Source organism: Zosterops lateralis (assembly GCF_965231275.1).
Source record: "Zosterops lateralis genome assembly, chromosome: 36".
Classification (NCBI taxonomy): Eukaryota; Metazoa; Chordata; class Aves; order Passeriformes; family Zosteropidae; genus Zosterops; species Zosterops lateralis.
This window is the reverse complement of record NC_139796.1, coordinates 1,618,155-1,646,141: the sequence shown is the minus strand read 5'-3', so window position 1 is coordinate 1,646,141 and position 27,987 is coordinate 1,618,155. Positions and strand designations below refer to the sequence as shown.

General features: G+C 52.2%; 3 protein-coding genes across 4 annotated transcripts; all 3 read right to left on the bottom strand.

Moving 5' to 3' along the window:
- Positions 1-3,004: 3,004 nt before the first annotated feature.
- LOC310921677 (uncharacterized protein) lies at positions 3,005-5,791 on the bottom strand. The gene is made up of 3 exons (XM_083881877.1): positions 5,393-5,791; positions 4,891-4,972; positions 3,005-4,704 (listed from the first exon to the last, which is right to left on the bottom strand). The coding sequence occupies exons 2-3, from the start codon at positions 4,943-4,945 to the stop codon at positions 3,506-3,508; spliced, it is 1,254 nt and encodes a 417-aa protein (XP_083738003.1). The 5' UTR covers positions 4,946-4,972; positions 5,393-5,791; the 3' UTR covers positions 3,005-3,505.
- A 5,606-nt stretch (positions 5,792-11,397) lies between these two features.
- On the bottom strand, positions 11,398-14,050 carry LOC310921681 (uncharacterized protein). The gene is made up of 3 exons (XM_083881882.1): positions 13,616-14,050; positions 13,111-13,192; positions 11,398-12,924 (listed from the first exon to the last, which is right to left on the bottom strand). Exons 2-3 carry the CDS (start codon positions 13,130-13,132, stop codon positions 11,846-11,848), a joined length of 1,101 nt encoding a protein of 366 aa, XP_083738008.1. The 5' UTR covers positions 13,133-13,192; positions 13,616-14,050; the 3' UTR covers positions 11,398-11,845.
- A 1,461-nt stretch (positions 14,051-15,511) lies between these two features.
- On the bottom strand, positions 15,512-18,184 carry LOC310921780 (uncharacterized protein). 2 transcript variants are annotated; one of them, XM_083882009.1, is made up of 3 exons: positions 17,727-18,184; positions 17,192-17,270; positions 15,512-17,006 (listed from the first exon to the last, which is right to left on the bottom strand). In XM_083882009.1, the coding sequence occupies exons 2-3, from the start codon at positions 17,244-17,246 to the stop codon at positions 15,760-15,762; spliced, it is 1,302 nt and encodes a 433-aa protein (XP_083738135.1). In that variant the 5' UTR covers positions 17,247-17,270; positions 17,727-18,184; the 3' UTR covers positions 15,512-15,759. The 2 variants fall into 2 exon arrangements, with proteins under 2 accessions (XP_083738135.1, XP_083738136.1); XM_083882010.1 differs by lacking the exon at positions 17,727-18,184 and having other exon boundaries at positions 15,512-17,004; positions 17,192-17,254.
- Between the last annotated feature and the right edge of the window lie 9,803 nt (positions 18,185-27,987).

Here is a 27,987-nt window from a genome sequence, read left to right as displayed (position 1 = left end):
TGTATTTCTGACTTGGAGCCTCTTACTCGTTTTGCTTTCAAACCACGACACTGAGACAGTAAGGTGTTCTTGATTCCCAGGCCTGGAGAGGAATTGTTTTGTCTAACCAAAATGGGAAAGCAGTTGCAAAGACTCTGTATGGAGTTTTGAGTTAAACACTAAACAATTGCAAGATTAAAAGTATATATAAAAAAAAAGCACTAAAATCCTAAGTCATAAATGGCAGCTCAAAAGCATAAAAGGATTCATGACTCCTTGCTGAAACATTCAGATGGAGAGCAAGATGAGAGAGCAAAATTGGAATGTCTGCTCATTATGGATAGGGACCTTAGCATACAAATGCACCTTGGGCTACTTAAAGCTGCAGAGTGGGAGAATGCATTGGGAGAGATGTTGGGTACATGGACAGGGGTGAGGAAGCAGCACAAGGGGTGAGCACAAGGACATGGACAGTGGTTGAGATAAGGAAGAGTTGGGAAAGTGTAGGAAGGATTAGCGGGTGAAAGGGAGAGGTGAGATGTGGCTTGGAAACTTTTGGAAGCCAAGAGAGTGACTTAGGCAGGACAGGAATCAGTAGGGTGAGGAGGATGAGGAGAAGGAGAAAAAGACAGAAGTGTGGGACAAGGAGATGAAGCTGGAGAAGTGGCTGTGGAAGAGAAAGGCAAGCCAGGAGAGCAGGCAGTGGAAGAAGGAGAAGAGGCACCTAAGGAAAATGAGAGTCTGCCCTAAGGAAGGGCAGGCAGAGACAGCAGAAATGTGAGCAACAGCTGCTGGGGAGCAGAAAGAAGTTGCAGAAGAGGAAGTGCACGGATCTTGGGAACCAGGGCTTTTCCAAGGCTAAATGATCCTCCTAAGCCTTGGTCCCACAGGCATAGGGCTGTCTGTTGTTCAGGGGATTGAAATCCCCTGGAGAGGGAGAGCAGGCTTTGGGGAAGGTGGTGTTGTTCCTGAGCATGATCAGGAGAAGGAAAAAAAGCTGCAGGCAGAGGGAATGCTCACTGCCAAATGCGATTGTGTGAGGAGTCTTCAGGCAGAGGTTGGTGATGGAGATGAGACAGAGGGAATCTTGGAGGGAGAATGATAGGATGTAGAGTCTATAGCCCTAAAGCAAATTGAACCTAGAGGTGATGGTCAAGGTTGGCACACTGCCTCCAAACAACGCTATACAGGGCGACTGAGATGTCCAAGTTATTTCAGGTTCAGTTCAATTAACAGGTGGGAGACTCTGTAAGTATTCCCACTCTGAATGTGGAGTTGTGTCCACAGTAACCCAATTTCTCATCTGTGCCCCAAAGAGGGGAGTGGCCAACATCCTACAGGATGGGGGGTGGTGACATTTTTGAGGTCACCCTCACTAGTTCTATTCCCCCTGCATTCCCCTGAGGATGTTGCACATCCCCTGCACACCACATTCCCCAAAAAGACCATGGGGATTTTGGGGACTGTCCCCGTGTCCCCACCCCCGGTCCCCTATGGTACCTCTGCTGCTGTGCCCACACTTAGCCCTGGCTCCTGTTGCGGCTTCCTGGTATTACCAGGCAGGAGATTCACTCACACCGTCACGTCTTCCTCCTCCTCCTCTGGGATGTGATGTTGCTTCTCCTGCTGGGACACACCAGTGACACTGGGGGGACACCGTGGGTCAGCCTTTGAAGGGACTGCGGGGTCCCGGTGACTCCTGGAGTTGCCTCGATGTGACAGCTGGAGGTCCCATGATGCTGCAGCGACAATCTGGGGTGTGGGTGCTTGTTTGGGGGTCTCCAGGGTGGGTCATGAAGTTCAGTTGTGTCATTGCAGAAACCCCTGGCCCGTGCCTCAGTTTCCCTCTCGCTCTGCAGGGACCACCTGAAGCCAATGTTCTGGAATTGGGTTTATTTTTGGAGATTTTGGGGTTGGGGCTACTGGAATGGGCTGGTGGGCCAGGGTGTGGCCATTTGGGCTGTGGGCAGGCCAGGCTGGGGGGCTGCAGGCCCTGGGGCTATCCAGACCAGAGTCCAGCTGTAAACCATGGCTCTGGCGTCCATCTAGACCAGTGTCCAGCCAAAGTGGGATCCATGGCTCTGGCATCCATCTGGACCTGGATCCAACCTCTCCTTACCCCTGTCTACCCCAGGCTCCCCAGCTGGAGCTGCTCCTCACTGCAGAGCAGACAAGACCCACGGTCAGTCCAAAGATGACCCCAAACCCCCTCCCACCAACCCCAAGTTGGCCAGCAACCCCAAGTCCCAGGGCCATTGGTGTTCCCTGGAAGCTGGGCCAGCTCTGGATCTCCTGGAAGAGGAGATCCACTTTCCTGGCCTGGGGACTCCAGGGCATCTACGATGGCGAGTGCTGAGTCCATGTGGCATGGGAGGATAGTTGGGGATATAGCTGGAGACACACCTGGAGGGACAGGGGATGGAGGGTGAGGGTTAGAGGTGGGAGTGATGCATCAAAAAATGTGCCAAAGAGAAGGGTGCCCAAAATTAAGGAAAGGGATGAGAAAAGAGGGAAAGGATCCAAAATAGGAGGGAACAGACCCAAAAGAGGGGAATGGACCCAGAATATTGGGGGGAAGGACCCATAATCAGAGGACAAAGGGTGTTATGGGACGTCCCTACCTGTGACGGAACAGGTGAAGATGCTCAGCATCAGGAGCAGCTACGGAAAAATCCTAAGGGACAGGGGGCCACCCTGCAGGACATGGGGCCACGGCCCCAGGACCTCGGGGACTTTGACCCAAAGGGGTGGGGGACACAGGGAAAGGGGACAGGGACGTAGAGGGGTGACAGGGAGATACGGAGGGGCATGAGAATGTACAAAAGGGAAGAGACCCAATGGCACCAGGACCCACATCAGTGGACAGTATCACCATTGGGGATGCTGCCACAGGGATGCCTCCTGTGACAACCAGAACTGGGCTATGTGACCCCATGGGTGACACTGACCCTTGCCCTGTGCCCAGCAATGGTTGGAGTCCCTTTTGCGCAGTGGCCCTGGGACACCCTGGTGGTTGTCACTTGATTTTGGGCTACTTGTGTCTGCCTCCCTGTCCCACTCTGGTGATGGGTGACATTCGGCTGGGACACTGTGGTAGTGACAGTGGGGACATGGTGGCAGGAACTGCATCGGGCAGTGCTTTGCCATGGCTGAGATGAAGGTGCCGGTGGCATTGCGAAGGCACAGGTGGTGGCATTGATGCTGTCCCAGTTCGTGTCCGCATCCATGTCCCTAATGTTCCCATCCATGTCTGTGTCCCCCATGGCCCCATCCATGTCTGTGACCCCATCCACGTCTCCACCCATGTCATTGTCCCCCATATGTCCCCATCCATGTATTATTTCAACATCTTTATTTTTACCCCAGTTTCAGAGCTTTCAAAGGGATGAACAGAAACCTTTTCGCTTCAAGGCCAAAACAAAACGATTTACACGTTCCTGCCATCAGGGCACTCACAGGGCTTCCCTTGGTGGTGGCTCCATTGGTGTTGGGTCAAATGAGAGCTCTGTAAGAAGCTCTTCCCACACTAGGGAGACTGGTAGGGCTTCTTCCTGGTGTGGATGCGTTGGTGGTTGGCAAGGTTGGAATTGTACCTGAAGCCCTTCCCACAGTCGGGGCAGCGGAAGGGCCTCTCATCCGTGTGAGTCCGCTGGTGCTTGAGGAGATTGGAGCTGGTGGGAAACCTCTTCCTGCATTTATCACACTCATAGGGCCTCTCCCCGGTGTGGCTCCTCTGGTGGACAGTCAGCTGGGAACTCTGGCTGAATCTCTTCCCACACTCCCCACACTCAAAGGGCCTATCCCCGGTGTGGCTTCTCTGGTGGACAATCAGGGTGGAGCTCCGGCTGAAGCTCTTCCCACACTCCCCACACTCGTAGGGCCGTTCCCCCTTGTGGCTCCTCTGGTGGCGGGTCAGGTGGTAGCTCCTGATGAAACTCTTCCCACACTCCCCACACTCATAGAGAACCTCACCAGTGTGGCTCCTCTGGTGGGCAACCAGGGTGGAGCTCCGGGTGAAGCTCTTCCCACACTCCCCACACTCGTAGGGCCGTTCCCCTGTGTGGCTCCTCTGGTGGGCAGTCAGGGTTGAGCTCTGGCTGAAGCTCAAACCACACCTGAGACACTTGTAGGGCCGTTCCCCGGTGTGGATGCGCCGGTGGGTGACAAGGTTGGAGGTGTGCTTGAAGCCCTTCCCACAGTCAGGGCAGCGGAAGGGCCTCTCATCTCTGTGAATCCGCTGGTGCAGGAGGAGACGGGAGCTGGTGGGAAACCTCTTCCTGCATATATCACACTCATAGGGCTGTTTCCCCATGTGGCTCCTGTGGTGGATGAACAGTTCAGAGTTTGACCTGAAGCCCTTCCCACACTCCCCACACTCGTAGGGCCATTCACCAAGGTGGATTATAAAGTGGCGGATGAGGGAGCATCTCTTGCTGAAACTCTTGTCACATTTTGAGCACTTGTGATACTTCTTGCCATTGTGAAGCTGCTCATGGACCCCCATCTCCAAGCTGTGGTTGCATCTCTGGCCGCCTCCCTGGCCCAGCATGGGTCTTTCCTCCTTAGATCCCCGTGATCTGCATTTGCAGCCACTCCCTGTGCAGGATCTTCGGCACTTTTCCTGCCGATTGGATTCCTGCGCCGTGGAGCCAATGAAAACAGCCTCTTCCAAGAGGTTCTGCCATGGGGATTTGTCCTCCCTGGTCTCTGTGGTCAGCTCCTTGTCTGGCAGAGGAAACACAAGGAGAAGATGGGATTTGTCTCCATGCCACAGGGAAGGGGAAGGAGATCCCTCCAACACGTTCCCAGTAGGATGTCTTCAGCAGCAGGGTTGTCCTGCAGACAGGGGCCAGGCTGGGCTGGGAGACTGAGTAAGAGAGAAGAGGAAAGGGGTAGTGACTTCCTCCTCACCTGCCTGGGGCTCCTGGGCCATCTTCCTCTTCCTCGCGGCCTCCTCCTCCCCCATCAGGCCAAGGTTTGGGAATGGGAAATCCTGGTTTGGGTGGGAAAACAAGGGCTGAGCTCGTTGGGTTTGATGGTCCCGCTGCCCGAGTGCAGCTGCACAAGTCAGCGCCCCTTTCAGCCTCGGGGGGCCCGGACCCCACTCATGCCCCGGCTCCCCCACCCCTCCAGGCTGCCGCGAGTCCCCGGCTCCAGGATCGATCCCCTGTGCTCTCCAAGCACCGGGGCTTCCGCGTTCCCTCCCGATTCTTCCGGGGATCACCAAACCCGATATCGCCCCTCTGCCACTGGGGCAGAGGCAGTGCCACGGGCCATCGCCACGTGGGAACACCCAAGATCCCACCAGGGCCATTTCCGGCTCGGCTTTGGGGTCCTGCAAGATCCAAACATCCCCTGCCCCGGAGAAAAACCGTCCAGGAGAACTCTCCGATGAATGGAACCCCCCGCTCACCTGCGGGTTCCGGGGATCGCGATCCTGCCGGAGCGGGAGAAGCTACGGTCTGAACGGGCGGGCGGGAAAACAGCGTGGTATTGCTGCTCTTCGTCCACCCGTGTTCTTCTTCCTCCTCTGTCCCTCCTGTTCCTGCTCCTCCTCTTCCTGCCGCTCCTGCCTTTCCTTTTCGTCCTCCTCCTTCCCTCTTCTTCCTCCGGCTCCTCCTCCGCTCCCAGCCCGGCCCGGGCGGTGCCGACACCCAAAAGCAGCCGCGCTCTGCCCTGGGTGGGGGTCCAAAGCGACCCCGCCCCGCGCGGCACCGGGAGCGATCCTGGGAGCAGCGGGAAGGAATTGGGAGCCCTTTCCTTCCCAATATCGCTCTAAGTGGGAGCAGTGGCAGGGAACTGGGAGGAAACAGCGCCCCCACGCGACTGCAGCCGGCGCGGGGCGGGGCCAAACTATAAGGTGTGGTTATGCAAATACAGGAGAGATCGCGCGCTGTGATTGGTGAGCGGGAGACGCGCTGGTTTCCTCGGTCACCTGAGGGCTGGCGGGGTTGCTGGAGCGATGGCGGCGGCGTCTGGTGAGAGGGGACAGGGACCGAGAAAGGGACCGGGAATGGAGACAGGGAACGAGAATGTTACAGGAAATGGGAACAGGGCCCGGGGTTGGGGACGGGGATGGGACCTGTGATAGGACCTGTGATGGGAATATGGGAACGGGACGGGGAATTTGGAAACAGCGAGCACAAAGAGACTATGGGATGGAGATTAGTGTTCTAAGGCGTTGCAGTGAAACACACTCAGAGCTGCGAGCTCTGCAGCTGGGCCTCCCCTGGGCTGCTGCGGCCCAGGGCCCAAAGGCTGGAGCTGCAGCCTTGCTCCTGTGTCAAGAACAGGAGGCTCCTGCAGGCCCGTGTCCCCTCCATGTCCCCAGCAGGAGGGAGGGCTGTGAGGCACAGCGGGTGCTGGCAGGAGGGGCTGCTCTGGCCAGCCGGGGGCCTGTGAGAAATGGCCAAAGCCTTGTGCTCTGTGCAGCCGGCCAAGGACAGCAGCAGGGCTGAAGGGTTCGTGTGCCACAGGCAGCCCGAGCTGTGGAGCCCTCAGGGCCCCGTGCGAGAGGCGGCCCTGGGGAACGGCAATGGGAATGGGGACAGGACCGGGAATGGGAACAAGAATGGGGACAGGTATTGGGAATGACACCGGGAATGGGGATAGGGATTGGTGATGGGGACGGGGAGCAGGAATGGGACTGGAAATATGAGACAGGGATTGGGAATGATACTAGGAATGGGGGCAGGGACCAAGAATTGGACAGGGAGTATGGGACTGGGACCAGGAATGGGACCAGGAATGGAGAAAGGGACTGGAATGGAGGAGAATGGAAGAAGAAATACTGGAGAGGGACCAGGACTACCAAAGAGGGTCCTGGAATCAGCCTGGCAATGGGAATATGGGAATGGGAGAGGGAACAGCAAATGGAGAGAGAATATGGGATAGGGATTAGGAAGGTGAGACTGGGATCGGAAACGGGAATACAGGAACAGGACTGGGAACCAGAATATGGGAACGCAACAGGGAATATAGAAATGGAAATGCAGGACCTGCAACAGGACTGGGAATACGAGAAGGAGAACAGGGCAGGGAATATGCGACTGGAAATATGGGAACTGCAACCAGACAGAGAATACGGGACAGAAATGGGGAACATAACTGGGAATGGGATCTGGACTTGGATGGGAGCAGGGCGGGATCGGGAGTGGGGTGACATGGGAATGGGCAGGGGGCAAGGGAAGTGACAGCAGGGAGAGGGGGATCCTGGACAAGGGACACCAGGAACTGGTATGGGGAGACATGGGGACAGTTCCAGGGCAGGATGTCCTTGATCAGCTGCCCCAGAACCTCTACCAGGGTCTCCCAGTGCAGCCAGAGCCACTCGGCCTGAGATGCCCAAAGGCCTGAGCAACCCTCATGTGTGTGCCAGGAACCCTCAACTCCCTCACACCCAGCATCCCCCACATCCCCTGGAAGATCCTCCCATGTCCCCAACCACATCTTAGTTCAAATTCTTTATTTTTATCCCGGTTTTGGCTATATAGAAGGGACAAAGGGAAATGAAAAGAAAATCAAGGCCATGGGGAGCCAGGAGAATGTGGAGCCCCCAGCCAGGTGTCTTCCCAACACGGATCACTGGCACCACGGATCACCGGAGCTCTGCCCACCGGGAGTCACTGGGGATCATCCAGAGCGGATCCTCCCATGGGAAATGGAGATGGAGCAGCACACTAAGCTCTTCCCACACTCAGGGCACTCGCAGGGCTTCCCTCAGTGGTGATGCCTCTGTTGGTGTTGGGTCAGGGTTGAGCTCTGTGAGAAGCTGTTTCCACACTGGGGACACTCGTAGTGCCTGTGACATCACAAGGAGCAGGGCTGGCTGTGATGCTCTCTAGTGCGTGGGACATGACAAGGGGCAGGGCTGCCTGTGATTTGTTTGGTGTCTGTGAAATCCCAAGGGCAGTGTCACACTGGGGGCAGCTCTCAATGTCCCCAGCAGGTCCCACTGTCCAATGCAGACCTCTGGAAAGAAAGAATGAAGGAAAGGAAGTGTAGTCAGTGTACCCTAGCTACAGTGCACCCACTGAAAATACCTTTTGAATTTCATTGAGGCTTTAGATCCTCTGGCAGGATCTGGGCAGGGGGAGTTTACACTGGGGCAAGGGGACAGAGGGTACTGGGCCAGAGGCAGGTGACGGGTACAAGGGACACTCTGTGCCAGGTCAGGGGGGCAGCAAGCAGAAGGGACAATGGAAGGGGAGGCAGGACATGGGGATTAGTTAGACACCGGGGACAGGGAGTCTGGGCTGGAAGGGGTATTGGGGACAGGGAACACTGTGGACTTGGCAGCGGGGACATCTGGGCAGGGGAGTGACACTGGACCGAGAGGGACACTGAGCAGGGGGGACAGCAGACCGAGGTAACACTGGTGGGTGTCCCCAGAGACCAAACAGCTGTTGAGCTGTGGCCCTGTAAATGGCCGAGGTGGCCCTGGTGCTGGGACTGGAGGAGGGGCTGTTGCACTGCCTCAAGTATTTCATCATAAGCCCCTGTGACAAGTACTGGGCCTGCGGCAGGTGGCCTGTGAAGCTTGCATGGCAGCTCGCCAAGATCATCCTTGTCACCTGGCAGTTGTGTCAGGGTCCGCAAACATATGTGGGGAACCTGATGGTTCGTTTTGGAGATCTCAAAGCGCAAAAGACACAGCAGGGGAGAACTCAGTTTGCTTAAACAAAAAATGCACTTTTATTTAGTGCCCACAATGCGATAGTAGGGAAAGAAAATAGAGAATAGTGAGAAAGAGAGAGAAAGAGGGGGAGGGGATTATAGCTACCAACGTGGAGGGTCGAGTCCTCAAGGCTTAGAGATGCCCATAGACGCGATCTTCTCCAGTGGGGTGATCACGAAGGTGTTTGGGGTCTTTGGAGTCTTTATAGGTTGGTTAAGGCAAGGATCAAGGCAAGTGGCACGGAGCCAAAGAGAACCAAGCGAGTGGCACAGAGCCGAGGCAGGCACCTGTGTTAAGGTTGGGTGCTCAGGAACAAGCTGCAAGCTGTACCCTTCTAGTACGGTCAGTATAGTCAGCTCAGTCCACTGTAACGAGCTCTATTGTTCTCAGTCCTCCAAGACTTGACAAATGTTCCCCCTCAGGCAGGCCAGGGGCTCCCTTCAGGGTCCCAGCTCCCAACCATTGGAGACAGTTGTGAGGCAAATCACATCCTTGGACAGACTCTGACAAGTTGACACTGCTGGGGACAGCAGGCACATTGGAAGTGCTGTGGAGCTGGGATACGGGATACCCCAAGTTGAGCATGGGTGAATCTTTCATGATTTGTGGGATTCTCTATGTCACCAATTCCCACCTGGCCGGCACCAAGATTTATTTCACCTATCACACAAACAATTCCAGCTACAAGTACACTGATTTCCCGTTCCATAATCAGTGTTCCCACATTTCCATCCTGGACTACAACCCACGGGAGAGGGTGCTCTACATCTGGAATAATGGCCACCAGGTCATCTACAACATCACCCTCTTCCACGTCATCAATGCGGCTGGAGTGTCACCCTGATTCTTCAGCCTTTTGATTGTTTCTAGTTCTACTGGAGCTTTCTTACAATTTAAACATAAACAAATACTGATGTTTTTGTAAACAACATTTTTTCTAGGGAGAAAGACAAAGTAATAAACTTCTGAGTTGACTACTGGGGTCAGAGAGGTGGTCCTCTCATCCTCCAAATCCCTGATCAAATCCCAAATCCTAGTTAAACCCCAAATCATAATGAACTATCGCTCCTCACTTCAACCTGGTGGCAAGTATCGTTCTTTCACGTCATGCAATGCGACACTGGAGAGCTGCGATGGACGTTCCCAAGAAGAGAGAGAATCCCGGGCTTTTTTTCCCCTACACTTCCATGCCTCCCCTTGCCATCTGTGGAATTCCTGGACACGACGAGGTGAAAATTCCTGGTTCTCAGCACATCCAGAACTCAAATTCTGCTTTAGTCCCATTATTTCCCTCCTGTGTTGTGATTTTTCTTCCTTTTTTCCTCTTTTCCCCCTTTTTTCTCTTTTCCCCCTATTTTTTCCCTCTTTCCCCCTTTTTTTACCTCTTCTTCATTTTTCCTTTCCCCCCTTTTTCCCCCTTTCCCTGTCTTTTCTGTTTTCCCCCCCAATTTTTCCCTTTTATGCCCATTTCTCTCTCTTTCGACCTTTTCTCCCCATTTTGTGTCCCAGCTCTTTGGATTTTTTTCCCCACATTTTTCTCCCAATTCCAGATTTTTCCCCTCCTCTTCCTCAGTTCTTCTGAAATTCCATTGGATTGATGCTGCATGGAGCTGCTCTGCCTTGGGTTTTTCTGTATTTTTTGAGGGGACTTTTGGGGCCAAATTCCACCTTTATTTTGACAGCAAATTTTAAAAAAAGTATCTCTGGCCTTGGTGGGATTTGATGACTTTTTTCCCCTCCTTCTTTCTGCTTTAAATTATTTTTAAAAAATTATTATTTGAATTTCTCATTTCTGGGGTTCTTCTCATATTTCCCTGCTTTTTTCTGCCTATTTTTCAAGAGGAGGAGGCGGAAAAGAGGGAAAGAAGGATGGAAAATGAATGAAAAGGATGGAAAAGATGGAAGGGATAGATAAATTGCGATGATCCAGAGGGGATGGAGGAATTGGGATAATCCTAAAGGTCTGGGATAATCCCAGGAATGGCCACAGATCCCACTGGAGAGCAGGAATGGGCAGGGATTCCATTGGAGAGAGGGAATAGGCAGGGATCCCACTGGTGATTTGGAATGGGCACAGATCCCAGGAATGGACATGTATCCTGGCATCGGAGGAGGAGGAATTTTGGGAAGTGCAGCCAAACTCCTGCTGGCTCTGAGCAGTGCTGGGAAAAGACCATGCAGGGATAGATCAGGAACTGAATTGGGAATTGTGGACAGCATGGCAAGGGCGGGATCCAAGAGGCCGGAGCAATGGCGGTGGAATCCAGTGAGAGGGGACAGGGACTGCGAATGGGAATATGGGAACAGGACAGGGAATATGGATACAGCAACTTCAGACTACAGAGAAAACATGGAATGGGGATTAGGAAGATGGGACTGAAATCGGAAACGGGAATACAGGAACAGGACTGGGAAGCAGAATATGGGAACGCAACAGGGAATATAGAAATGAAACTATGGGAACGGGAGCGAGACCGGGAATACGAGGACAGGAACAGGACTGAGAATATGGGAATGGCAACCAAACAGACAACACAGGAAAGGGACTGGGAATGTAAATGTGAATGGGACCCAGACTAGGATGGGAGCAGGATGGGACTGGGAGCAGGGTGATACAGAAACTGGCAGAAGCAAGGAGAATGACAGCAGGGAGAGGGGGCTCCTGGACAGGGGACACCGGGAGCCAGGATGGAGAGACATGAAGACAGTTTCAGGGTAGGAGGTCCTTGATCAGCTGCCCCACAACCTCCGCTAGAATCTCCCAGCGCAGCCGGAGCTGCTTGTCCTGGGGAGCCCAAAGCCCTGAGCAACTCCCTGCAGCTCAGCAACCCTGAGCAAGTCCCTGCCAGGAACGATGAACGTCCTCACACCCAGCACCCCCACATCACCTGGAAGACACCCCAATGTCCCCAACCACATCATAGTTCCAAATCTTTATTATTACCCGTGTTTTGGGTGTTTTGAAAGAACATACAGAAATTTTTAAAAAGTCCAGGCAATAGGGAGCCAGGAGGATGTGGAGCCCCCAGCCAGGTGTCTTCCCAATATGGATCACCGGCATCACAGATCATTGGGGCTCTGCTCACCAGGGGTCACTGGGGATCATGCAGTGCGGATCCTCCCATGGAGGATGGATCTGGAGCAGCACACAAAGCTCTTCCTGCATTCAGGGCACTCACAGGGCTTCCCTTAGTTGTGCCTACGTTGGTGTTGGGTCAATGTAGAGCTGTGGCTGAAGCTCTTCCCACACTCGGAACATTCGTAGGGCCTCTCCCCTGTGTGGATGCGCTGGTGACTGATGAGGCTGGAGTTGTCTTTGAAGCCCTTCCCGCAGTCGGGGCAGCGGAAGGGCCTCTCATCCGTGTGAATCCGCTGGTGCCTGAGGAGACAGGAGCTGCTCTGAAACCTCTTCCTGCATTGGTCACACTCGTAGGGCCTCTCTCCGGTGTGGACCATCTGGTGACGGGTCAGGTGGCAGTTCCGGTTGAAGGTCTTCCCACACTCCTGACACTCGTAGGGCCCTTCCCCAGTGTGGCTCCTCTGATGGATAATGAGGGTGGAGCTGCGGCTGAAGCTCTTCCCACACTCCCCACACATGTAAGGCCGTTCCCCTGTGTGGCTTCTCTGGTGGGCAATCAGGGTGGAGTTCTGTGAGAAGCTCTCCCCACACTCAGGACACTCATAGGGCCGTTCTCCGGTGTGGATGCGCCGGTGGGTGATGAGGACGGAGTTGTGCTTGAAGCTCATCCCGCAGTCAGGGCAGCGGAAGGGCCTCTCATCCGTGTGAATCCGCTGGTGCAGGAGGAGATGGGAGCTGGTCTGAAACCTCTTCCTGCATTGGTCACACTCATAGGGCCTCTCCCTGGTGTGGCTCCTCTGATGGCGGATCAGATCGATTCTCAACCTGAAGCTCTTCCCACACTCTTCACACTCACAGGGTCGTTCCCCTGGATGGATTCCCAAGTGGCGGATCAGGAAGGATCTCTTGTTGAAGCTCTTCCCACATTTCGAGCACTTGTGGGGCTTCTCCGCATCCTGAAGCTGCTCACAGACCCCAGGCTCCGAGCTCTGGCTGCCTTCCTGACCCAGTGTGGGTCTTTCCTCCTCAGATCCCTGTGATCTGCGTTTGCAGCCCCTCCTCGTGCGGGATCTCTGAGGATTTTCCTCCCCATTGGATTCCTGTGCCATGGAGCCACTCAAAACGGCCTCTTCAATGAGGTTCTGCCATGGGGATTTGTCCTCCCTGGTGTCTGTGGTCAGCTCCTTGTCTGGTGGAGGAAACACAAGGAGAAGATGGGATTTGCCTCCATGCCACAGGGAAGGGGAAAGAAATCCCCTCAATGAATTCCCGGCAGGATGGTGTTGGCAGCAGGGTTGTCCTGCAGCCGGGGGCCAGGCTGGGCTGGGAGATGGAGCAGGAGAGAGGGGAAAAGGGACAGCGACTTCCTCCTCACCTGCCTGGGGCTCCCGGGCCATCTTCCTCTTTCTTGAGGCCTCCTCCTCCTCCAGCGGGCCAAGGTATGGGAATGGGAAATCCTGGTTTGCGGGGGAAAACACGGGCTGAGCGCGTTGGGTTTGATGGTCCCGCTGCCCAAGCGCAGCTGCACAAGTCAGCGCCCCTTTCAGCCTCGGGGGGCCCGGACCCCGCTCATATCCCGGCTCCCCCACCCCTCCAGGCTGCCGGGGGTCCTCCGGCTCCGGAATCGCTCCTCTGCGCTCTCCCCGCTCCGGGGCTCCTGCGTTCCACCCCGGCTCTCCCGGGGATCCCCAAACCCGATATCGCCCCTCTGCCCGCCGGTACCAGGAGACCGCCACGTGGGAACACCCAAGATCCCTCCAGGGCCATTTCCGGCGCTCCGCTTCGGGGTTCTGCAAGATCCAAACATCCTCTGCCCCGGAAAAAAAACCTCCCAAGGACCTCTCCGATAGATTTGGAGCGAGCTCCCGCTTCCCGCTCACCTGTGGTTTCCGGGAGGGACGATGCTGCCGGAACCGGGGGAGCTGCGGCCTGAGCGGGCAGGAGCGGGACCGCGTGGTGTTGCTCTTCCTTATTTTCCTCGTCTTCCGCCTCCTCTTCCTCCCCTGTCACTCCTGTTCCTGCTCCTCCTCTTCCTGCCGCTCCTGCCTTTCCTTGTCCTCCTCCTCTGTCCCTCCTCTTCCTCCCGCTCCTCCTCCGCTCCCAGCCCGGCCCGGGCGGTGCCGACACCCAAAAGCAGCCGCGCTCTGCCCTGGGTGGGGGTCCAAAGCGACCCCGCCCCGCGCGGCACCGGGAGCGATCCTGGGAGCAGCGGGAAGGAATTGGGAGCCCTTTCCTTCCCAATATCGCTCTAAGTGGGAGCAGTGGCAGGGAACTGGGAGGAAACAGCGCCCGAACAGGGCTGCAGCCGGCGCGGGGCGGGGCCAAACTATAAGGTGTGGTTATGCAAATACAGGAGAGATCGCGCGCTGTGATTGGTGAGCGGGAGACGCGCTGGTTTCCTCGGTCACCTGAGGGCTGGCGGGGTTGCTGGAGCGATGGCGGCGGCGTCTGGTGAGAGGGGACAGGGACCGAGAAAGGGACCGGGAATGGAGACAGGGAACGAGAATGTTACAGGAAATGGGAACAGGGCCCGGGGTTGGGGACGGGGATGGGACCTGTGATAGGACCTGTGATGGGAATATGGGAACGGGACCGGGAATTTGGAAACAGCGACCGCAGAGAGACTATGGGATGGGGATTAGTGTTCCAAGGCGCTGCAGTGAAACACACTCAGAGCTGCGAGCTCTGCAGCTGGGCCTCCCCTGGGCTGCTGCGGCCCAGGGCCCAAAGGCTGGAGCTGCAGCCTTGCTCCTGTGTCAAGAACAGGAGGCTCCTGCAGGCCCGTGTCCCCTCCATGTCCCCAGCAGGAGGGAGGGCTGTGAGGCACAGCGGGTGCTGGCAGGAGGGGCTGCTCTGGCCAGCCGGGGGCCTGTGAGAAATGGCCAAAGCCTTGTGCTCTGTGCAGCCGGCCAAGGACAGCAGCAGGGCTGAAGGGTTCGTGTGCCACAGGTGTGTGCAAGAGGCGGCCCTGGGAATATGGGAATGGCACCAGGAATGGGGACAGGGACCAGGACTGGGACAGGAAATACAAGACAGGGACAGGGGAATGGGACCAAGAATGTGGAAAGGGACTGGCAATGGGGACAGAGATCAGGAATGGGGACAGGGATCAAAAATGGGGACAGGGACCAGTAATGGGGATAGGGACAGGGACTGCAGATGACAATATGGGAATGGTATGGGGAAGATGGAAACAGCAACCAGAGAGAGAATATGGGATGGTGATTGGGAAAGTGGACCTATATCAGAAAAGGGAATACAAAAATGGGATTGGGATCTGGAATAAGGGAATGGGACATGAAATACAGAAATGGAAATTCGGGATGGGCAGTGGAACCCGGAATGCAAGAAAGGGAACCAGGCAGGGAATATGGGACTGGGAATATGGGAATGGCAACCAGACAGAGAATACAAGACAGTGATAGGGAATGAGATCTGGATAGGGATGGGAGAGGGACAGGACGTGAATGAGGTGACATGGGAAAGGGCAGGATGCAAAGAGAGTGACAGTGGGGAGAGGATGATCCTGGACAGGGGACACTGGAAAATGGGACAGGGGACATAGCAACAGTTCCAGGGCAGGAAGTCTTTGATCAGCTGCCCCAGAAACTCCAGCAGGGTCACCAAGCGCAGCCGGAGCCACTCGGCCTGGAGTGCCCAAAGCCCTGAGCAAGCCCCAAGTCCCTGCCAGGAACCCTCAACTCCCTCGCACCCAGCATTCGCCACATTCCCTGTAAGATCTCCCCAGGTCCCCATCCAGGTCTTAGTTCAACATCTTTATTTTTACCCCAGTTTTGGGTGTATGGAAAGGACACAGAGAAATTAAAATCAAGGCTACAGGGAGCCAGGAGAATGTGGAGCCCTCAGCCAGGTGTCTTCCCAACACAGATCAACACCACTGATCACCAGGACGCTGCCCACCGGGGGTCACTGGGGACCATCCAGTGCAGATCCTCCCATGGGGGATGGACTGGAGCAGCACACAAAGCTCTTCCTGCACTCAGGCCACTCACAGGGCACTCCCTTAATGGTGCCTCTTTTGGTGTTGGATCAAGTTAGAGCTCTGTGAGAAGCTCTTCCCACACTTGGGACACTCATAGGGCCTCTCCCCAGTGTGGATGCGCCGATGGGTGCGGAGGGTCCAGTTGCGGTTGAAGCCCTTCCCGCAGTCGGGGCAGCGGAAGGGCCTCTCATCTGTGTGAATCCGCTGGTGCAGAAGGAGATCGGAGCTTGTAGGAAATGTCTTCTTGCATTTATCACACTCGTAGGGCCTCTCCCCAGTGTGGCTCCTCCGGTGGACAGTCAGGTTGGAGCTTGTCCTGAAGCTCTTCCCACAGTCTGCACACTTGAAGGGCCGTTCTCCTGTGTGGCTCCTCTGGTGGAGGATCACGTTGGAGCTGTGGATAAAGGTCTTCCCACACTTGGGACACTCATAGGGCCGTTCCCGTGTGTGGCTCCTCTGGTGGGCAATCAGGTGGGAGCTCCATATGAAGCTCTTTCCACACTCCCCACACTTGTAGGGTCGTTCCCCCTTGTGGTTCCTCTGGTGGACAGTCAGGGTGGAGCTCTGGCTGAAGCTCTTCCCACAGTCGAGACACTTGTAGGGCCGTTCCCCTGTGTGGATGCACTGGTGCCTGACAAGGGTGGACTTGTGCTTGAAGCCTATCCCGCAGTTGGGGCAGTGGAAGGGCCTCTCATCTGTGTGAGTCTGCTGGTGGAAGAGGAGATTGGAGCTGGTCTGAAATCTCTTCCTGCATTGGTCACACTCGTAAGGCCTCTCCCCAGTGTGGATCATCTGGTGGCGGATGAGGGTGGAGCTCTGGCTGAAGCTCTTCCCACACTCTACACACGTGTAGGGCCTCTCCCCTGTGTGGATTATCTGGTGTTTGATGAGGTCAGAGCTTGATCTGAAACTCTTCCCACACTCCCCACACTCATAGGGCCGTTCCCCTGTGTGGATTCTCCAGTGGTAGATCAGAGAGGATCTGTGGCTGAAGCTCTTCCCACACTTTGAGCATTTGTGGGGGTTCTCCTCATCCTGAAGCTGCTCACAGAGCCCCGGCTCTGAGCTCCAGCTGCCTCCCTGGCCCAGGGTGGGTCTTTCTTCCTCAGATCCCCGTGATCTGCGTTTGCAGCCCCTCCTCGTGCGGGATCTTGGAGACTTTTCCCCCCCGTTGGATTCCTGCACCGTGGAGCCGTTAAAAATGGCCTCTTCCACGAGGTTTTGCCGTGGGGATTTGTCCTCCCTGGTCTCCATGCTCAGCTCCTTCTCTAGGGGACAAACGACAAAGAGAGGATGGGATTTGCCTCCGTGCCACAGGGAAGGGGAAGGAGATTCCCCCAACACGTTCCCAGTAGATGGCTTTGGCAGTGGGGTTGTCCTGGAGCCGGGGGCCAGGCTGGGCTGGGAGACTGAGCAAGAGAGAAGAGGAAAGGGGTAATGACTTCCTCCTCACCTGCCTGGGGCTCCCGGGCCATTTTTCTCTTCCTTGTGACGTCCTCCTCCATCATGCCAATGTTTTGGAATGGGAAATCCTGGTTTGCGGGGAAAAACATTGCGTTGGGTTTGATGGCCCCCCGCCCAAGTGCAGCTGCACAAGTCCGCGCCCCTTTCAGTCTCGGGGGCCCGGACCCCGCTCATCTCCAGGCTCCCCCCGCCCCCCATCCCCCCCCATCCCCCCCGCCTCCGCTTCCAGGCTGCCGGGCGTCCCCCGGCTCCGGGATCGTCCCTTCGTCCCTCTGCGATATGCGATATCCTCGCTCCGGAGCTCCCGCTTCTCCCCTCGGCTCTCCCAGAGATTCCGAAACCCGGTATCACCCCTTTGCCCGCCGGTACCGGGCGATCTCTGCGTGGGATCTATCGAGATCCCTCCAGGGGCATTTTCAGCTCGGCTTTGGGCTCCTGCAAGATCCAAACATTCCCTGCCCCGCAAAAAAATCCTCCCGGAGACGTCCCGACGGATTTGGGGCAAGCTCCCTCTCCCCGTTCACCTGCGAGTTCCGGGAGGGGGGGGCGATGCTGCCGGAGCCGGGGCAGCTGCGGCCTGAGCGGGTGGGCGGGGGAACCGGGTGGTCCTGGTCCTCCTATTCCTCCCGTTCCTTCTCCTCTCTCCGTCCTATTTTTGTTCGTCCTCTTCTTCCTGTTCCTGTTCCACTTCTTCCTTTTCCTCCTTCTCTCTCTCTTTTCTTCCTCCCGCTCCTCCGTTCGCAGCCCAGCCTGGGCAGGTGCCGACTCTCAAAAGCAGCCGCGCTTTGCCCTGGTGGTGTAGCTGAACCGTTTCAGCCTCCGGCGGCACTAGGAGTGACTCCTAGGGAAACACCGGGAGCGATCCTGAGAGCACCAGGAGCGACCGTGAGAGCAGCCGGAAGGAACTGATAGCGCTTTCCCTCCCAGTATGGCTCTTACTGGGAGCGCTGGGGGGGAACTGGCAGGAAACAGCGCCCGGAGTCGGCTGCAGCCGGCGCGGGGCGGCGCCAAGCCTTTGGGCGTGGTTATGCAAATAGAGGAGCGATCGCGAGCTGTGATTGGTGGGTGGGCAGCGCGGGGTTTCCTCGGTCACGTGAGGGGCAGGGAGGGGACCGGAGCAATCATGGCGGTGTCCGGTGAGAGGGGTGAGAGGGGACAGGGACCGGGAATGGGGACGGGGACCGGGAATTGAACGAGGAATGGAGACAGGGACCTGGAAGGAGGACTGCGACCGGGAATGGGGCCGGGAGTACGGGAGCGAGACGTAGGATGGGACCCGGAATGGGAATATTGGAACGGGACAAGAAAGGTGGAAACAGCAACCGGAGAGAGAATGTGGGATGGGAATTAGAAAGATGGGACTGGGATCGAAAACGGGAATACGGCAACGGGACTGGGAATAAGCATATTGGAACGGCACAGGGAATAGAGAAATTGAACTATGGGAACGGGAGCGGGAACGGCAGAGGGACCAGGAACACGAGAATGCGAAAAGGACTGGGAATATGGGAACGGTAAGGAGACAGAGGGTACCGGAAAGGGACAGGAATGAGACTGGGAATGGGATCTCGACTGGGATGGGAGCAGAACGGGACCGGGAGTGGGGCATGGGAAAGGCCGGGGGGGGAGAGGGAGTGAGAGCGAGGAGAGGGGGATGCTGGACAGGGGACACCGGGATCTGGGACGGAGGGAGATAGGGACAGTTTCAGGGCAGGGGGTCCTTGATCAGCTGCTCCAGAATCTCAGCCAGGGTCTCCCAGCGCAGCCGGAGCCACTCAGCCTGGGGTGCTCAAAGCCCTGAGTAACCCATAAGTCCCTGCTAGGAACCCCTTAACTCCCTCTCCCCCGGCATCCCTCACGTGCCCTGGAAGATTCCCCCCATGTGTCCATCAATATCTTAATTCAAAATCTTTATTTTTACCCCAGTTTTGGGTAATTTGGAAGGACAAAGAGAAATTAAAAGAAAATCGAGGCCATGGGGAGCCAGGAAGATGTGGAGCCCCCAGCCAGGGGTCTTCCCAACACAGATCACTCGCACCATGGATCACTGGGGCTCTGCCCACTGAAAGTCCCTGGGAATCATCCAGCACGGATCTTTCCATGGGGGATGGAGCTGGAGCAGCGCACGAAGCTTTTCCCACACTCAGGGCACTTGCAGGGCTTCCCTTAGTGGTGCCTCTGTTGGTGTCTGGTCAAGTGAGAGCTACTGGAGAAGCTCTTCTCACACTTGGGACACTCGTTGGGCCTCTGACATCACAAGGAGCAGGGCTGGGATATGCTCTGGTGCCTGTGACATCACAAGGAGCAGGGCTGGCTGTGATGCTCTCTAGTGCGTGGGACATGACAAGGGGCAGGGCTGGCTGTGATTTGGTTGGTGTCTGTGAAATCCCAAGGGCAGTGTCACACTGGGGGCAGCTCTCAATGTCCCCAGCAGGTCCCACTGTCCCGTGCAGCCCGTGCCAGCGGCCACTGTGCACAGGGGGGAGGCTGGGCTGGACGGGGGTCGGGGCAGAAACGCTGCCCCCGGGACTGGGCTCTCCCCCTGCCTCTGGGGCACAGTGTCAGTCCTGAGATGACACTGCTGTCTGTCCCTGGGCACTGTCCAGCACAGCCCAGGCTGCCTCCAGGGAGAGCTATGGGCTCTGGGACAGACAGGATCTCTCATCCCAGGGACCAGGATTCAGACCTTAGCCCTTCTGCTCCATTAAACAAAGGGTTTGCTCAGCACCAGAGCCACCTGTCCAGTGCCTCTGCCTGCTGCAATCACAGCTTCCAATTATTTGTGCTAACGAGGCCCTGGGGAGGCTTCATCAGCAAGGGCTTTGAGTGTCAACTCTTAATGGTTCAAGACACTTTGGGGTTTTTTTCTGACTTGATTTCTGGAGGGACTGCTGCCATCTCCTCTCAGGATCAGAGACTTCTGTACTCAGACCACCAAATACACCCCCAGGGCTCATAAAACCAAAGAAAGGTCTAATGAGTCATAACCTTCCCATTTCCTTTGTCCAGTCTTCAAGACTTGTACAGATAATTAGAGAGGTTTGAGGACTAGAGATAAAGATTCCAATGACCACTTTGCAGAGGTGGTAACACCACTGTGCAGCTGACACTGATCCAGGGTATCCTGAGAAGATCACAATTAATGGAAAAACAGTTCCTCATGGCGCAACAGGAGATAGAAAACTCTTCCCATCACCTCCACCCCCTGGTGGCCACCTGCGAAGTACCTCACCTCCTGTGACATGAAATTTGTCCACTGAATTCTGTAGTGGTTACAACTCCTTTGCACCAACTTCCACTTCATTTTAACCTTCCATCTGGCTGCAAACAGGCATGGAAGGGTTTCTGCTAATTAAAAAGAGAAAATATCTTAATTAAAAGTAATAACAAAAAAACACCTCCCTCCCAAAAATCCCCAAACCAAACCAAAACGATTCCCTTACATCCTGACGCTAGCCCAGAGTTTGCATTCACAATGCCTTCCATCAATCATGCAGCTCCAGTCAAATTATATCAATGGATAGTGCTGACACGGGTATAGAAAATAGCCCCAGAATTTAACAATAGTATGTTGAAGAGGCACTCTCAATAGTGAGAGAGCAATTCCCAGGAGCATATTGTTATCAGTATATGGATGACATCTTGATTGTAACGCCAACCAAAAAAGGCCTTTTGCAGATTTGGCTGAGATTGATGCGAGCAGTGCAAGAGTTTGAGCTGCAAATTGCACCAGAAAAGGTGTAGCAACTACCCCCGTGGAAATACCTGAGAGTTAAAATACTAGATAAAACAATACCGCCACAAACAATTCAATTTTCAACCAAAGTCCAAACCTTAAATGATGCACAAAAGCTTTTGGGTATCATCAACTGAGTAAGGCCTTATTTAGGGTTAACCACCCCACAATTAACACCCTTGTTTAATGTCCTCAAAGGTGATCCTGAGTTAACCTCTCCAAGGAAATTAATTCAAGGTGAAAACCACACTTGAAACAGTAGAGCAGACCATAACATACAGACAAGTTTACCAGATACGGCCTGACATTTGTCTTAGTTTGCGTTGCTATTGTTGATCTGCACTCCACAAGGGTTATCATTGGTCAGTAGGACACTCGGTGGTCCAACCTACTACACATTTTAGAATTGGTCTTTTTGCCCCATCAACCTAAAAAGACAGCACCTACTATTATTTAATTGATTGCACAACGAATTATCAAATGCTGTCAAAGGTGTTTCCAGTTAAATATCAAAGATCCCTCAAAAATTATACCTGTGTCAATACAAACAGACAGGACACTGATTTCTTCATGCAGAAAAGCCAATTCTTTATTCACATAGCTCATAGGAAATATCAGAAGGCACCATGTTAAATCTAATTGGCCAGCAATTCAGTGAAACTTAGTTCATTGCTTGGTAAGGGCTATTATACACGTCTATCAAACTTTTTCTTTCTCCGAACAGTTTACATATTTTTATTCACTGATTTTCATGGGATAGTTTTCTTGTTTATACAGGTGTGAATGGTTCTCTTATCAGACTAGACTGTTGTGCTAACTGATTCTCATGCCTTTAACTCTTTCTCATAGGAACGTACCAGGCTAGCTGTTAACTGCATTCAGCCAAAGCAACAGGCCTAACCCATGATTTTATAAGGCCTTTCTTTTATAAGGTTTTTAACTTATATGCAATAGTTTTCCCTTATTTTTGTTTTTAAAAAACCAAGAAAACTTATGTATTCTGGTGTTAAAAAAAGTTTGCTCCTGTGAAATCATTAACTTGTTAAGCCTGTTACTACTTATCTGTTAGATACAGGATAAGATATATGGAATACAGATTGCAATCAGCAAAACGTATCAAATACCATCATGTCACTGACAAAGAGACTCAGCATAGGCAAACAAAAGATAATGTCTCTTAGGGAATGGAAATAAATGACCACTGTTCTTAAGTTCCTGTGGAGGAGATGGCTGAGGAATGGTTAGAGGATAAGGGACACAATAGCTCTCAGATTAATCTTGTAATTAGAAGCTAGGACAAGGCCAGCATGTTCCTGGCAGAACTGTTAGAAAAGAACAGGATGAGGGAGAGAAACTGAGATCATGAGAAAAAAGGAACTGAACACTACAAGGCAATATGACTTTTGCAATATGCTGATATAACATGAAGTAAGCTATTGTTTAGTCAGCACCAATCAGGAGCTTGACTTTTGCAATATGTATGAGCTGATTACTTAGAATATAAATGTAAGCGAGGAAACAAATAAAATTGAGCCTGATTGATCAACATTGGTTGAGTCAGTCTCCCTCTTTCCAACAAATGGTGACCCTGGGACGTGATATCGCACCATGGTTGGAGAAGTAGGAGTTCAGGTCCTGCAAGCAGAGGGACGGCGAAAGAAGAAATTCCGCGCCCCGGTGCTCACATCGGTGGGGCTGGCTGATACGTGCTGCTGAGGCCTTGGGGAGCTGCACAGCGCTGACTAACATGGAGAGGCAAGCAGCATATGATTTATTTGCCTGTATGCTAGAAAAATGGCAAGTTCAGGGTATAGATATTAAAAAAGAGTTGCCAGACTTATATGTGGCATGATATTCACCGAGAGGCAGTTCTTGCTGGAGATATGCAAGCTGCTGGAATCCTGCATGAAGCAGTAGCTCAGGCCTTTCCAGTCACTTATACCCAACAACAGACCCCCCAAGGAGTAATAACACAGGGTACTATTACTGCCCTGGATTGGAAAATTCTTACTCAGCTGCGTGCTATTGGGAATGAATCGGGTAGTCATAGTGAGCCTGCTAAACAGTTGCTAAATTATATCTGGGGTGCTAATGTTTTGTTACAAAATGATATTCGAACCATTATGGAAATTATTTTGACTCAGTCTCAGCAATTGCTCTGGCAAGCTCACAGGCAAGACTTGTGTATTACTAGTGCTAATGCACAAAGATGGCAGGGACATCCCTTATTTGGGGTCTCTGCTGAGGAGCTGATGGGAACTGGACCATTTTCTAATTCAGATCATCAAGCTCTGTGAAGTCCTAATAAGCTGAGGGAGGCCTTGCAACTTGCTTTAGAAGCATTGAGGAGAGTTAAAACAACAGTAGGGATGCCCACCTACATGAATATTAAACAGGGCAGGGAAGAATCATTTGCTCAATTTGTGGATAAGGTGTCAGCTGCCATAGATCAGACTCCAGATGTGCAGGAGTGGATGCAAAGTGCCTTATTAAGACAGTGCTTGTTGCAAAACTGTAATCTGGCCACTAAGACAATTTTGGCCTCGCTCCCAGGTAATGCATCTATCGAGGAGATGCTGGAGCGGATGAGTAGAGTCCCTGTTGGGCCCCAGGCTATGTTAGTTGAGGCAGTGAAAGAGTCAGTGGAAGCTGTTAAGCAATTAGGGGAGGCATTGCGAGGAAGGCAGAAGCAGCAAATGCAAGCATTGGCTGCCCTGACATCGCTGCGAGCAGCAAGCACAGTGAGAACTGGACCAGCTCCAGCCAGAAAAATAACCTGCTTTCGTTGCGGAGAGCAGCCCTAGCAACAGGAGTCACCAATCTCTTCGCCCTATCTCCTCCCTTCGTGCCTACACCTCAGGATCAGCTGGCCTGGACTTGGCAGCCGCAGTGGATATATCTATTAAGGACAATCGCCCTGTGCCAATTCCCACTGGAGTAAAGAGACCAGTAACCTATCAGGGACAGTCGGTTCCTGCTTTACTTTTGGGACAATCTTCTACTTTTTTAAAAGGATTAGACATTACTGTGGGACTTATTGATGCTGATTTTACAGGCGACATTTGTATTTTGGCACGGACACTGTATCCTCCAGTGCTCACTCCAGCTGGCACCCGGATAGCTCAATTGTTACCATTTTCGACCTTGGCTCCGGAACATCGCTCGGAAACACAAAGAGGGGACTATGGTTTTGGCTCTACAGGAGGATCAGCATTCTTAACACTGGACCTGCTGAAGTACAATATATTAGTTGAGGTCACATGTGTGTGCTTATACCCACAGGTCCTATGTGGACTACCAGCTGCTGGACGCGAGCAGGGAATGACAGCACCCAGCAGTCCAGCAGAACGAGAGCGGCATCGCCTGCTCCTGATCCTTCAACCTGTGATAGCTCGGCTCCAGCCAGTGTGGCCTAATCCTCTAGTAGTAGAAAATAGAACTGATGTGCTAACATTGTTGCATGAACTACAAAGCACCCGACTACGATTAATTAAGAGTTCTAACTGTCTGCACTGCGACAAGCCTAACTGTAGTGCTTGGGTAAAAATATATTGTGGGGCTTGTTGCAGACAATGGTGGGTCTTCCAACAGCAGCTTGCACAGCCATGGTGCCCACGCTGCTCCTTTTATTGGCATTGTTATAATTGGCAGACAGCCATAAAAAATTATACAGGGTGCAGTATTGTCCCAGAAGCAGTAAACCTTGTTCAATATTTAGGTCAAAGAGATAGGCTGGAATTGGTATTTTTAATAGAAAGAGAGGTGTGTCGCCTGTTGGCACAAAAGGCTACTCGCATATTGCAGACAACCTGCAAATATGGGGTGGGGATACCTCATATGCATCAGGTGGATCCTGCTGATTGGGATATGTGTTGTCGCCGCTGGGCTCACAGAGCTACCAAAAATAGACGAAAGGCAAAACATGTGGGTAACTTGGGCTAATCAATCTGGTCAAGATAGTTTGTGTTTATCACTTGCCACGCCTTCCAATCCATTTCGCACTTATTTAATTGGAAAACAAGAATGTGTGAGGGAAGCGTGGAAAAGTTATGTTTCTCATTGGCAAAATGAGACAACAGCACAACAAGAATATTGTTCTTGGTTCAGCATTCCCAAACTTTTCTGTCAATGGTTAATAATGAATGAGACATGTGGAATACATGATCGTAAAATGATGCAGTATGCAAATCAATCCCTTTCAGAGGTTCAAGAATTGCAATTATTAGGGTCAGCCCCAGGCCAATGGTGTGTTGATTTTAGTTTAAATGAAACGATCTCTACACAAGGGTATGATGTTACTCCTAATAGTAATTGGTATAGAGGTAACAGAACCAAATACTGTGTCAACCAGCTTATGGAGTTAAATTCACCCAGAGAAGCTCGGCAATTGCCTCAAGGTTATTTTTGATATGTGGTGACCATGCCTAGACAGGGATACCCACTAATGCAATTGGAGGACCTTGTTATTTAGAGAAGCTTACCTTGTTTGCCCCGAACATAACACAAGTGTTTGCAGCCACCCATACCGGTGTAGCACGGCGTCAAAAACGTGCCATGAACCAGTTAGGTCCTAACTACAATGACAAAGTAAACTTGTGGAATCCCTCAGGAGTGATCATTGCCTCCATCCTTGCCCCAGGTGTAGCAAGATCACAAGCCTTAACGCAGTTACAGCGATTGGCTTGTTAGACAGGTAAACAACTTAACATCACATCCAACATTATATCTGATTTGGTAACTGATGTTAGCAGCAACGACAATCTTTATAAGCCCTTGATAAAAATTGTGATGACAAAGTAGAATTATGAAGTTCTGCAGCTCGTATTTTTGCATCTATAGCCCCTGGAGTTGGCACAGCTCATGCATTGGTGTCACTTAATAAACTTGCATATTAGGCCATAAAGCAAGCCAATGTTACTACAGAGGTCATATCAGCACTCACTCAGGACGTAAACAGCCTGAGACATGCGGTCCTTCAGAACAGAGCCGCTATAAATTTTCTTGCTCAAGGACATAGGTGTTCAAAGAGATGTGTTGCTTTAATTTATCCAATCATAGCCAATCAATACATGCACAACTGGACTGGTTAAAAAAGCACACAACAGAGATTAAACTTTCACAAAATCCCCTAGATAACTAGCTAACCCAAACTTTTGGACTAACACCATGGCTAACTCAGCTTTTGAAAGAAAGGCTACGATTTTTGCTTATGATTTTAATTGCCATTCTATGCATGAGACTGCTGTTTACTTGCTTTTTTCATCGTTGGTCCCAAGTGCTTGCAACCATTAAAGAAAAAGGGGGAACTGTGGAGGAGATGGGTAGAGGATAAGGGACACAGTAGCTCTCAGATTAATCTTGTAATTAGAAGCTAGGACAAGGCCAGCATGTTCCTGGCAGAACTGTTAGAAAAGAACAGGATGAGGGAGAGAAACTGAGAAACTGAGGAACTGAACACTACAAGGCAATATGACTTTTGCAATATGTTGATATAACATGAAGTAAGCTATTGTTTAGTCAGCACCAATCAGGAGCTTGGCTTTTACAATATGTATGAGCTGATTACTTAGAATATAAATGTAAGCGAGGAAACAAATAAAATTGAGCCTGATTGATCAACATCGGTTGAGTCAGTCTCCCTCTTTCCAACAAGTTCCTGTGGTTGGAACTCAGGAATCATGCTGTTTAGGCAGGAGGAGGTCCATTAGCTGGAAATGCTGACCTTGACATCACTGAATGTCCTTTTGGAAGCTTGGAACACGGAATAACTGAAGGAGGTTAGTAGGATGATGACATAAGCCCTCTGTTGTCAGGCTGCCTCTGTAAGTCTCCAGAGATAGCTATGTTCTGGCAGTCCTGCATCTGTTCCCGTCTTGGCCAAAAGGGCTGCATGAAGTTTTAGGTAATTTTTCTTCTAATTGGGCGTCATTTTTTCAGAGGCGATTGATATTTGTCCACGTGAGCAGATAACAACTTTAGATCTGTTGGTAATAAAACACATGCACATTTTCTCCCTAGGTTAGCAAATCAGCTTGGCTCTGCTGTTGCACACTCAATTGGGCATCAAATTTGATGATATTTTTTCAAAATTTCTAATGCAAATATTGTATTATTTAAAATTATCTGCTGTCAAAATTTCTAGTATATATATATTACATAATTTTAACATTCTTAAGGCATCATTTTCCCTTTCTTTTTGTTTTAAAAATACTATGCATCTCTTGTTATGAACATGAAGGAACATTAAAGCAAATAATACATAGTAGTGAAAGAAGAAACTCACACCGAGCAAGAATAAGTCAGATAATACATGTATTAACATCACATGTGAAATAGAAAACAATGCATTGTCAATCCTTTAAATAGTGTTCCATCACCCAGAGTCTGCAACAGCTGCAAATCTTGTTTTTAGTGAAGACATGGATAACCATTTCTAGGCAAGGTTTCCAAGTTCACTTTAAAAGTAGGTCCAGCTGTTTTAAATTCCTATTGCTAAGTCAAAGTGACTTGAATGTAGTTTTGATGCAGAAAACACCTGGGTTTATTGGCATATTTCTCGACCAGGTAGAGCCAGGGCTTGGCCAGAGCCTAGGCCGTGATTGGGAGGGTGTTGCTAGATGGACACGAAATGAAGGACATACATGCAGTTAGTTGTTAGGGTAAAAAAGAGGGAAGTTTATTTTTTTACTTCAATTTATACAGATTCTGGAAAATGACCAGGGATTGGAGGATGAGGCTGCCACCTCTCAAACCCCACTGGTCAAACTAGAAGTCTATTAATTGTCCCTCGTTAAGAGAAGAATATAAACATCACTTTGTTTACCTAAAAAACCATGAAAAACTCCACTACAAAAATGCAAACATCATAAGGCTAAAAAAAATCAGAACAACAGGAGGGTCTCCCTAACATATCTTAAAAACAAGTCTCTTAATAATAGCACTTAGGAAATGCCCCAAACAGACCAAACTGCTGGAGTGCTTCTGTGAGAATGACTGGGAGTGCATTTGCAGCTAGAGAGCAAAAAAAGAGAGGTCCCAAAAATGACACG